A 12,987-nucleotide genomic window follows, 5' to 3' on the forward strand; every position below is an offset into this window, starting at 1 on the left:
ATGAAAGTCTGCCCACTGAGATTTAGGAGGCAGTGGCCTAGTTAGTTGGAAGCATAATGAGGTCTTGACACCTAAATAAGCGCTGCCGGCCTAAACCAAACTGTACTGACAGCTCTGACCTTCCAAGGAAAAATGTATAAATCCTAAATGAACGAAGCTATCGTTTTAAAAAGCACAACCTTAACATATTCACCATCTATTTTTGCAAGTATGCACCAATAATTTTCACTGCACCACTTCCTGCTGTGACCTGGGACTAAGGAGAAGATGCAGTATCTCCTGGTTGTCAGTAGCAGTTCATTAAGATGAATGTCACATTAATGTCCCTTTAACTCCACAAGCATGTTAGATGATTGTAGAACATTCAGATGTTATGAATTTACCATCAGAGCGTTGCTCAGTGATGACGTCGGAAGACACACTGACATATAAAGCTAATTACATCATTAGGAGAAGGAATGCACAGTATGCTCTGATGGGGTGAGTGAATCTTGACATCACAGGTTATACATACTAGGCACTCTTAATTAAGACTTTAAAACTTTTCTTAATCATCTGGAATTATGACTTTCAATCGTGTGGTTATTGCTGACTATGCTTCAGTCTCTATCACAGAAATAACACTAAAATTAACGCCGTAAGTTCTTAACAGTGTTAACTCAATGGATATGTAATGTCGTATTATATCATGATGAAATCTTTACAGAACTTACTTTAAGAAAGATGATTTGAAAAGGGGACAGGACACATTCAGAGACTGCTACCATTTTAAAGACTAACTGACAGTAGACAGACTTGTTTATTGAAATGCTCTTTTAAGGACGGAGGTATTCAAGTTTCTTCTGTGATTGCAAAATAAAGGAACAGACAGGCGACACATCCAATCTCTCACTCTGAATGAACACAGCAGGCAAACCTGCCTCGGCCTCTCATATGCTATGGCTGGTGAGAGAAAAAAATGTAGAGAGATGTACATGTGAAAGCATCACACACACGCACACACACACAAACGCACACACACATACTCTTGGCTCTAAAGCTGCTGAAACAATGCTAAAAATCTGTACAATATTTAAATACTGTATTTACAGAAATAAACACTTTATTGTTTGTCCCAACTGGCCTGCACCTTTGTGCAGAATCACACCTGGATTTAAAATATTCACGTGGGCAAGAGGCATTTTGTCCAAATGCAATAATCGGAAGCATAAACAAATAAAGGCAACAATTAATTAAGCGCATTTGATGGCTCTACTTGCTTTTCAGAATGTTTCACATTCTTGGATTCAGATTTAATTGTGGATCGCCTTTATGGAACATACTGGTGGTTTTGCATGATTTGGCATATTGATTAAAATCTGATACTTGACATTATTGCTGGCCATTCTTCAAAGCATACAAGCATACATACATATTAGTGTTCAGACAGATCCAAACAGAGCTAGTTAGGCTAACAACAAATTGTTCGAACAAGCTAAAAAACTAAGCTAACTGTATGCAACTGTTTAGCCTAGTTAGCCGCATATTTTGACACAGCACTAACCTATATTGTGGATCAAATAACTATATGTAATGTGAAAGGGGTTATTCATAGAGACAAACCCACAGAGAATTAGCATTTAACTGCATGTCTCCTCCACTCTACAGAGGGTTTTTTTAAGCATTTTTCAGCTCATTGTTTTGGTTTTACGGCCCGCAAATTGCTATGCTATGCTATTATTATTATTATTATTATTATTATTATAAAAAATGCTATTTTAAGCAGAAAAACTCCAACACCAAACAGCATACACACAGTGTTACTGACTAGCTAGTGAACATAGTGGAGCATTTAGCAGCTAAAGAGCAAAGTAGCTAAGGATATGGTGGAGACCAAATTAGAGCCAGGTGGACACAAATGCGACTCCAAATGAATGTTAATGTTGTGTCTGCTAAACTAACATTAACATTAGCCATATCAACTTCATACATTATTTGAATTGATAATAGGCTATGTTGTTGTAAAGTGTTGTGTTGCTTGTTTTGCTGTACTCATAGCCAGCTGCTGGTCAACCCATAGTCAGAATGTTTTACATAGCTATCCACAGCTCATAATGCTAATAGCTAATACGAACAAGCTAAAAACGTAAGCTAACTGTATGAAATGGTTTTTCCTAGTTCTTGTAGACTTTCTAGCTGAGACCAACTAAGACCAAAAAACTGAATCATGACAACTTCAATGGATTACTATTACTAATTATTGTCTAGGATCTAGAAACTCAATCTAAAATCATATGCTATGTTTTGAAAAATGGTTGGCAGCAGTGTGAAGTATACATAGTTACTAGTTAAAAGTCTGAATCATGCAAATCCACTGTACGGTCCTCACAACTGTGTAGTGAAGTGGAACTGTATGTCATACTTAGTGAATACTTGCCAACAAAGCTTCATGGCATTTAATTCTATCCTTCTGAGCTTTTATCACATAGTTTTGTAGTGCACATAATATACCATATGGAACAATTACATTGCATAAATCAGCATCATTAACAATCTGTTGTAATCTGACCGAAAACGTTAAAGAAACTGAATAGAGTAAAGACATATTCTGAATGTGTATGTTTGTGTGGTTATATAATAGTGTATGTCTGTGTTTTTCTGGCTTTGAAGGTTTGAAAAGCTGTAATACATTATGGCTGAGAAGTGATGAAGCATTAACAGTGAGTAAGCCTTTACTTTTCATGTCAGGAGCTCTTAAACTCGACTCAACAAAGCTATATCCTCAGCATGGGGTATATGAGTTTGTGGTGTGTGGACACTATGGAGTGAAGTGACTGACCTAAAACACAACACACTCATCCAGGCTGCCTCATCCTTTTCCACACTGTAACATGGATTCTACAGTTTAATTTGAGCCTGATTTAAGGTGAAGTTTGAACACTTTCACACAAACCGTCTACCATTCACACTAAATTGAGAGTCTTGAGATTCATTAACTTTAACCACTTTCCAGTATCCCCAGCTTGTTGTGTGTGTTTGTTTGTGTATGTGTGTAAGCTGTATATTTCAATTTCCCTTGCTTCCTATAATTCTGTAACATTATCTCTCCTCTTCTCTACTTAATGGCTTAGGAAGTCAATACTAGCTTTGACGGTGCGTCCGGTAGACACATCCACCGCCATGGCGCGAATCTCTGTATCACCAAACTGCATGAGCGTCTGGATCTCACGGCGTGGCGCCGTGCTTTCCGTTCCACTCACATCCAAGCGAAGTGTCCCACACTTCTTGACGCCGTGCTCGCTGATGAAGCCCACACTCTCCTTCTCAGAGCAGTAGACATGGATGACGATAACCTGCTGGGAGGGTTTGGCCGGTGTGTAGCTCCGCTTCACCATCTCACCCAGCGATACAGACTGGTCGGCAGAGATAAAGGTGTCAAAGACGTCGGTGCACCAGCGAGTGCCATCCTTCACTAGCAGCTTCTCTGGTGGGTGCTTGCCCTCCACGAAGCGATTGAGGACGCCTACACCATATGTGAGGGGCGAGCGGCGGACTTTAATGATACTGGGGTCCAGGCCGAACAGAACAGCACCTTTCAGGATGGTGAGGCCTACGTCATGGGGGATGATGATGCGGCTGCGGCCCTGGAGCATGTTCTGGACAGCATGCTGTAGCAGAGGTGACTCAGCAAAACCTCCCACTAAGAAGAGGAACTTAATGTCGCTCACCTCTGGCTTATCGAATAGATCATCTGGAGGAGAAAAAACAGAATCTGAATGAACAAAACAACCAACTGTTACCAGAAAGAGTACATATAGTAAACTGTGATCTCCTGGGCTAGCTGTTTCCAGCTGGGAGGAGGAACCAGCTCGCAACTCTGTCCAAAGTTCTACCAGAGTTCTACCAGCACCTCTAAAGGTCTATAATTAAAATATTGTTGAGTCCATACAAAAATAGAAATGTACAAATAACAGTTTGTAGTTTTAGGAGAGTTACATACTGGAACCTTTTTCTAGACAAACAAGAATGTATCTGTCCAAGTGCCTCCAGATTTAGATATAGTTAGTGAAGTTTAGGTTGAGGTCTTGGTAAAGGCATATTGGTACCAGACTCGACAATCTCACCTTGGTGACAAAACTTTGACTTTTGTTCTTTAACAAATACTGTAGTTCCACCACCAACTGTAACTCCCCCATGAGCTAGAAATCATCATTGTTACATTTTTGTTTGTGTACAGATCAAACAGACAAAATATAATGTGTTAATAAGTGAGCTTTGGAGGTGTTGGTAGGTGTATGTTTTCACTGTGGACAGACACAGACTAGCTATTTCCAGTCTGTATGCCAAACTAGGCAAGTAACATCCTAACTCAAACTTCCCAAAATGTTGAACTATACCTTTGATAGAGGTTAAAGAATTCCACAGACTGAGTTGCTATAGACTACCAGCATTGGTTCTAGATGACGATATTAAATATTAGTTACTGACCTCATAAAGGAAAGCCAAACAAGTCACAAACAATCTGAGCGAACCAATCCAAAAACCAGTTGATCCTAAACTAATGTGATGTACTTTCCCTTGGTTTAGGAATCTATGAATTATGTATTTTTGCTGGTTTCAGAGAGACCCACTCAACCCTCAACCCCCTTTAACAGAAACCAGACTAAAAAAAAAAAAAAAAAAAAACATTCCTCAGAACAACAGGGGTTCAAACTGGTACTGTGCTGGATTGAGGTTGTTCGTACCTTGTGTAAACATTTTGAGAAATGTAGTACTTTATAAGATATAGACAGGACCTGTGTCATATAGAGAATGTCATGATGAGATATGTGTGTGTTGAAGTGTTTGAAGAAATGAGGTGTAGCTTACTGAGGTGTTGGATGATGTGGTCTATGGTGGGCTTGAAGAGGGAATTCATAGCATCTGGATTCATCCTCAGCATCCCCTGAGATGACCATTTAACAAAGTCCACACTGTAGAGAGGAGAGGAGAGGAGAGGAGAGGAGAGGGGAGGGGAGGGGAGAGGAGAGGAGAGGAGAGGAGAGGAGAGGAGAGGAGAGGAGAGGAGAGGAGAGGAGAGAATCAGTTTCATGTAGTGTAAAATGAATTCATCTGCACTTAAAGCAGGGTGATAAGGTTCAAATAAATGTAAGGTACACTTTATTGATCCCACTAGGGGGAAATACTAAATCAACAAACAGTACCCGTGTAGTGGTGAAAAGATAAAAAATAAAATAAAATATACAATAAACAATCTTTAAAATAATCTGTAATTATATACATTTACAATATACATAAATTATTTATACTATTCAAGTGTGCAATGTTCCTGGGATTAAACAGTAAGGACAGCCTCAGTCTTATTAGTGGGAGTGGGAGGTACTGGGAGCTGTGGTGTTGTACAGTCTGATGGCTGATGGTATGAAATATAAGACATATGTTTGTTAAATCACACATAGAATGAAAATCAAACAAATAATCAATGCAATGAATTGTGTTTCATTGTTATACATTTAAAACTGACATAACCCTTTGTTTGTAGTTTTTAGTTACAATTAGCTTGATAACATGATGCTCATCTGATCATATTAGTATTCCTGTTATGCGCCAAAACACTAAGGAAAATTCCTTATATAGTTAAAACTACTTGGTAATAAACTTTTTTCTGATTTTGAAATCAAACGTTTCTTCTCAAGACATACTATAGATGAAAGTACTTGTCTCCTGCATCCATTATGAATGCAGCGTATTGATTCACTTCACTTACAGTAGTGGCTGTAACATTTTTAGTAAAGCCTTTCACAATGTCTACACATTCATGTCTGGACACAACCATCTTGGGAATCTCCGCGGTTAGACAGGATCAGTCAGTAAATATTGATGAGGTGTAGATCCAAATGATTAGAACTGTAAACCTGCACAGCTTCTAATGTATTCAGAAAGTGATATTGGTGGTTAGATAAAGAGAAATGTAGTGTTTCCAGTTAGAATACTCATCATATCACTGTATGTCTGATGCAGTGTGCCTATAGTAAATCATGAGTCCTTAAAGAGAGCATAGTATTCTGATCCCATGTGTGTGATTGTACAGTATGTTAATATGTGAGTCATGTAATTGAGTGAGGGTGCTAATGATGCCCCCCCCCCCGCTCCCCCCCCGCTCCCCAAGCCTTTCCAGCACAATAAGAGAGACTGAGCACTTCCAGTTAGGCGTCACAGTAGTCTGAGAGCCAGATCGAGGTTCCAGTTACAGCCTTATAAATATCTTTTAATGTCCCTCACTGCTGGATTATGAAAATCCACACAGACATGAGACAGGGCCATTAAGATCTAGACTCCATGGGGGTCCCACAAGTCAGTCGTTATAGCGCTCTAATGGCTGGAGGTGAAAAGTTATATGACCATTAATATTGTGTCTGTCTGCCACTGAGTTTTAATGCTGTTATGTTTTAGAAATATTTCCAGCTTGTGATATCCTGAAAAGAGGTTAAAGCAACGAGATAAAACATGTATCTTCTCGTCTCACTCTTGGGAGAAAAGGCAAATAAGTACATTTTCTTTAATGTTCAAGTATTAAAAAGTAAAATTGGTGATCTACAGCTGTTAATGCAGCTCTTTTTACAGCATTGTGTCTTTGAGATCCAGACATGTGACTTCACTCACTTGCTTTTGCGCAGGGCGTGTTCGACACTGTGGCCCCTGAACTTCTTGTAGTAGTCAATGAAGGAGAAGGGCAGGTTAATATTAAGGGGGTTGGTCCTGTCAGGGGCTGCCGCCCTCTTCCGAGACTCAAACGCAATCATGAGGTCCACCCAAGCGGCCGGCCTCTTGATCTTGAACTGGTCGATGAAATCCTGACCAAAGATCTGACACAGCAGCTTCTCAAATTCATAGTCGATCCCAATAGAGCCGTAGGGACCGCCTGGGAAAAGAGCGGATTGTGATCGTGAATAAAAATTAAACAAGTTGTATAAAGCAGGCTGAAAAACTGCTATGTCATACATCCTTTTACCTGAGGCCTTGTAGAGCTCCTTTAGATGTCCCTCTGGAAGACGGATCTGATGGACAGTCAGGTCCACTGTTCCTCCACCACAGTCTACCACCACGTAACGGTCACCTGCACAAACATTACACACAATGGAACATCGAAGGCGTCTAAAATGTTACTGAGCAGCATCTTTCTCAACAGGACCACCACCCCTATCTACCACCACTCTGCTGTTTTTAGGAACCTTGTCTTAGAGGATGTGACTCGTTGCGACACTTTAGCTTCTTCAAATAAACCACAGAGAGTTCTGCTGACCTAGATTTCCTGTGGCTGTGTGTGAGTGGTAGAGAGAGAAAAAAAATATGAAGCCAAAAGCTGAAGCAATGAAAGAAGAAATATTGGATGAAGTAACGAGTGGGATTCAGGATTGGCTTTGATAAGTGCTCAGCTGTCAGTTTGGATTTCCCATGATTAACAAAATAAAACACAACCAAGCTCACATATAAAACAAGGTGGGGACTGGGGGACTCTACTAAAGACATTCAAACAATTGTACAATTCATTTCTTATTGTTAAACACATTTTGTCACACAACCCTGGTGGTAAATAAACCATGCAGATAGTTTTCTATTATTACTCATCTTGCGACCCCTCAGGGGGTCCCGAACCTCAGGTTTGAAGTCAGTGTCAGAAAGACTATTTCTTCAGTAGAAATAGTTCCCCTGAAAACTGTTAACAGTGACTTCTGTGGATTTTCCAGTGATGGGGAGATGTTCAATTTTTCAAAGGTTATTTTTTTAACCACTTATTCGCCAAAAACGTATTCTATTCACCTCCATTTCACCCGTTCACCAGATAACTGTGTGAAAGATGTGTAATTTGGATGATCTAACCCTTTCATGGGCTCATCATGGTATCACATGCCATTGATTAATATTGTATATACTGTATACATATATATACTTATTTGTACTTATATGTGTATATAAGTATCTTGATACAACAATGACAACAGGATGATTGTGTTCCAAAACCATGTGGTGGAAAAAATAATACAATATAAAAAACAACCAAACCCACACTATTTAAAATCATAACATGTGGTGCTTTCTGCAGTTCTATAATTTCTGAAAACCTTCTAAATTGCAAAAGCAGATCTATCACTATAAAAATCTAACATCTAATATGTAAAAGGACAGACTGGCAGCAAAGGAAACAGCAAGAGCAATTACCCTATAGGAAGAGAGAGAGACATAGAGAGTGAGAGGAAGAGGAAGTCATAACAGATGAGTAAAAGAAGAGAAAGACTCTACCTTCTTCCAGCTCCGACCAAAGCTCCCCTATGACATTTTCCACCAAAAAGGTGCGACTCTGCCGGTTTCGCCGAACATGCTCCTTAGCTGGTTGTTAACAGAGAGAGAATGTTCTGGTGAGTGTGATAAAGGCGTGAAGCTCTGCTGTGTGACGCTTGTGAGGTTTGTATAGTGTGTAAAGCAAGCAGCAGGTTGAGGTGCACATATGTCCACACTGTGTGCGAGCTCATCATGTTGGACTGTGTTGGAGCTGAATTTAAAGTAGTAATAAACTGATGATTTACTCGTTAGTATGAGTATATACTGTTGAATTTACAACCTGGAGGACAATCTGTTATCAGTGTAACTCACTGCTCATGTTGCTCACAGTGTGAACATGCAGGGAAAGTGATGTGTTTAAGAGACAGAACATCAAGACTGTAAGACAGTCCTCATGGTAACACTGGCAATGTGCTACCACTGCAAAACTTCATCTGTGATGTCTTCTTCCTTTTTATTGTGTTTCATCAAACCTTTATTCAACCATGTGAGTCTCATGTCATGGCATAAAAATAACAATTTTCACTATTCGTTTTTTTAACCCTTACATACTGTTCATATTGAGGCATTTCACAGTATCCCCTCATTCATCATTCATAAATACCTCATCAGTCTTTAATAAACTGGTGATTACTCTTTAATGAATCAGGGAGCAAAGAGTGTATTTCATTTTTTACACTTTCTGTTGATGAAGAAAATATCACATGATATAATGATCCAACTTTACATAACACTGGAGAACATAATGCTTTCAATGAATGATATTAAATGTAAACAAACAGTATTTTTGAATTGTGTTTTTTTTTGTGTTTTAAAAAAAATAAATGAGTCAAACACTCAACAAAAATATGTATCTTCTGCACCAAAACATGTTTTTTTTTGTTCTCTCAAATGTAAAAGTGGGTGACCCTGAACATTATGTAAGGGTTAATTCCAGACCAACTTATACAGATGAACTCATTCATACATTAATACATTCATGCTCCATGAAAATGATGGGAAAACATTCACCTTGTCATTTGTAATCTTAAAGGAGCAGTGTGTAAGATTTAGTAGCATCTAGTAGCTAGGCTGCAGATTGCGACCAACTGATATCTCCTCCTCCCCTTCCAAACATGTAGGAGAACCTTCAGTGGCCAAGAAACTCACAAATAATGCAGAAAGCCATCTCCAGAGCCTATGTTTGGTTTGTCTGGTGGTGCAACAGGTGATTTCTTGACTATGTTTTGCTGCAGTTGTTTTTTGCATTTATTCTGTTGGCTTGTATTTCTCTTTAGATAAAGTATCTTGCTCTATGTTTCCAGTCTTGGGCATTCACTTTTATATATTCATGATCTTTCAGCTCATGACATCAGTCATTGTTTCCACTGATGACTGATGTCACGCCTCAATCATTAGAACAGATTGTATCTAGGCAGTTGCGGATTTGTGTTTGAACCTTACCAGTTTATATAAATTGACATTTCTTCTATTTTCTACATTACACTGATGATGGCTTCTAGCTGAAACATGTTCATTTTTGTCCACAATAAATAATTAGACTACAGATCTGTGAGTGCTGGAGTTTCGTTTGTTTGGCGTAATCATATTGAAAATATATAGTCACTCTTTATAAGTCAGGGGTGTCTAAAGTTTCATTCCAGCCTAGCAGGAGCACACCAGGCTCGACTCATTTAATCAACTGATCTCAGTCTTCAGACAGTTGATTGGTCCAATCATGTATGCTCTTGATTGGTTGGAACAAAAAACCTGAAGGCACACAACTCTTTATACTTTTGGGCATGTCTGTTACAGATGAAACACTGGAGCAGTTATGCACAAATTTCACTTCATAGTCTAATTGTTTTGAGGTCTGTAGTTTTGTTACATACACATTTTTATCTTTTGAATCTTATGATTCCACTGAAATATTCAGCAAAAGATGTTAGACTTTTTTTTTAGACTCTATGCTAACTTTAGGTTTAAAACTCTTTCCAAGGTAATGCAATAATCATTTATCACTATGTGTGACTCCACCACCACTAATACTGTATTATAGTTGATTTCTGTAGTCAGTCCAAATGGCAACAATGCAAAGGTCTCAAAAGGTTGAATGTATCATCTGTGTGTGTGTGTGTGTGTGTGTGTGTCATGATAACCGTTTTGGTATTGGTGTGTTAAAAAAAACAACACACAAAAAAAAGAAGAAAAAAGAAAAAACAATGTTTACAAAAAAAGTATACGTATCATTTTTCCTTCTCTAGTGACGGCAGTCTACTATTCCCTGCTATCCAACTAAGAGTGACTGTGACCTGAAATGTGACCTGTGCTTGACTGCTAATAGCAGGAAGATCTGGCAGAAGTAAATGTCAAATAGACATTTCCTCCTGCACAGAGGAAACAATACAGAGAAGGAAAGACAACTCTCCAGATGACTCTCATTAGCTGTGCAGAGGGCATGAGAGAGGTCTACACTTAACATTACATCAGCTTAACATTCCAGCAACACTAAATACATCACTTGTGTTTATATTCCAAAATATTCTCTCAAATCTGAATTATTCTAATAAAACATCCATTACAAGAAAAATAAAAAAAACATAACATAGTAGCAGCAGGAAGGAAATGACTGATAGGAAACATTAAATAACAGAATTATTGTGCAGTGATAGAGGGTGTTTCAGTGAGAATGGGAAAGTCTGATGGAAACAACAGCAGTACGGTTCAAAGTTGAATTTCCAGACAACTCCTACAGACCTGAGCTGGAGAACACTGACACGTGGCTTCACTCACTGTAGCATTTACAGCGTATAGGAAAGATTCAATGCATCTCTGACTGTGTTATAAGCTGCCCTCAGGATCTTAACAGTGCTAAAGCTGTATGTGAAGTACACTAATAATATAGCAAGAGCATGCCTTGATTTTCTATCAGTATTCATGGTCATGTGCAATCTAACATCCATCTTCCTATCAACAATTACAGCAGAAATAGGATGTAGATTATACTGTAGCTGTGCTATATATGAAGGTATTCATGTTAAGTTAAATGTATTATTAAAGTACAGTAATGTTGTTGAGGATGGTACAAATCAAACAAAACAGTTAATAACAACACAAACAGCATTGGAATTACAGAGATCCTATGATATCTGTTAATGATGTATAGCACAATGTAAAGACCAAGCAACACAGGACTCATTTGGTCAGGTGACCTGTGAGAGCAGGAGGAAATGTGGAGGTGCAGGAGATCAGAGATATGACAAGGGCTTCATCATCACTAGGGCTGAGTATTGGTACTCGATACCTTAAAGGTATCCACCACAATAAATTAATACCAAGTAGTATGGTAAACGTCTCCCATCAAACGATACCTGCAGTCAATCCTTTTTGCACCCAGAGCTAGAAAATATGACTATCTGTATGGACTTGCTCACAGCCAATCAACACAAGCGTTCTTAGATTTAATGTAACATGTGATTGGCCCACTGCCACAACAGCTACAACCCGTCTGTGGTGGTGAAGTCGTGGTGAATTTCAGTTAGTGTGCTGAGCAGTTCAGCAGCCAAGATGCCACCTAAACACTCTAATGTGTAGCTACACTACACGCCTGTTACACTGGATAAAATAATGATGGGTATAGAATGAAGTAATCAGTTGGTACTGTATCAGCATCACTTTAAGGGTACTTGGATTGATACTGGTTTCATAATGTTTTAAACAATACCCAACCCTAATCATCATAAAGGACCCTGTAAGCATCCAATAAAAGCTACATGGTTCTCTCCGACATGCATGGAGGCAGTAAAGTGATGCCAGGACAGGAACAATATGCTCTCTATTGGCCAGTTTCCACTTCAGGAAATTTCCCTGGAACTCAATCACCTTTCAATCAGAGGAACCAGAATTTAAATTTAGTTCCTGCTCTCGAAATGGTACTTCCTGCTGGCCCTGGAAATACTGGGGAGGGGTTTGCACGAAAAACATGTCACTGATTGGTAAAAAGAGAAACCTTGTGGCTGCTGTAGAGCCTAATTCACACGACTACTGTCTGCCACAAGTCTCAATATTAAGATGAGGAACGGACAGTTCTTGTAGTCTTACATTGTAATCCTTTTTTCTTTTAACATCACATTTCTCATGTTGTTGGCACTATTTTGTCTAATCCTCACGCAGATATGAATGTATACAAGACAATCTGATTGAATTTTTGGGTTCAGTTCCGGGAAGTATTTGGTTGAAAAGTTGAATATTTCTGGTACTAATCTGGAGCCTTACAGCATGATGTTCCAGGTGAAAGTGACTTGAGGGGCCATGAAATAGAAATAAGAGAGATACTGGATTGTTCAGAGGATGGAGAATTCTTTAGGTTTCACTCGTAAAATCCTGGTTTCATAAGAAGAAGCTGGCAGCAGTTTACGATCTAGGTGGGTTTACTTTCATTTGACTGCACTCTGCTCACTATATGCTCCACTTCAATACATTCTATTGATATAGTAACAAGTACTGTAGATTCAGGCATTCTGAGTCTTCTATAAAACCTGCCTCCTATGAGCCTTTGCAAAATAACAAACATCCAGAATGCAGTACAATGCCACACTGTACATTCTACACCACCCTCAGTCTCCATTCATCTTTTCCTGATTTGCAATGTGTTGCCTATATTTATGACTGAAGGATAAAATCAATTCA

The 12,987-nt window shown here is 38.9% G+C and overlaps 1 protein-coding gene across 2 annotated transcripts in view; it reads right to left on the reverse strand.

The window, feature by feature from the left end:
• Positions 1-3,098: 3,098 nt before the first annotated feature.
• Positions 3,099-12,987, reverse strand: part of hspa12a (heat shock protein 12A) — a 33,187-nt gene continuing 23,298 nt past the window's right edge. For both annotated transcript variants that reach the window (XM_062430359.1, XM_062430357.1), the window contains 5 exons: positions 8,281-8,367; positions 6,992-7,096; positions 6,643-6,901; positions 4,849-4,952; positions 3,099-3,730 (listed from right to left, as the gene is read on the reverse strand). In XM_062430359.1, coding sequence (XP_062286343.1) covers positions 3,099-3,730; positions 4,849-4,952; positions 6,643-6,901; positions 6,992-7,096; positions 8,281-8,367 — 1,187 coding nt within the window. The remainder of the gene's footprint in view (positions 3,731-4,848; positions 4,953-6,642; positions 6,902-6,991; positions 7,097-8,280; positions 8,368-12,987) is intronic.

This window comes from Scomber scombrus, chromosome 12, assembly GCF_963691925.1.
Source record: "Scomber scombrus chromosome 12, fScoSco1.1, whole genome shotgun sequence".
Lineage (NCBI taxonomy): Eukaryota > Metazoa > Chordata > Actinopteri > Scombriformes > Scombridae > Scomber > Scomber scombrus.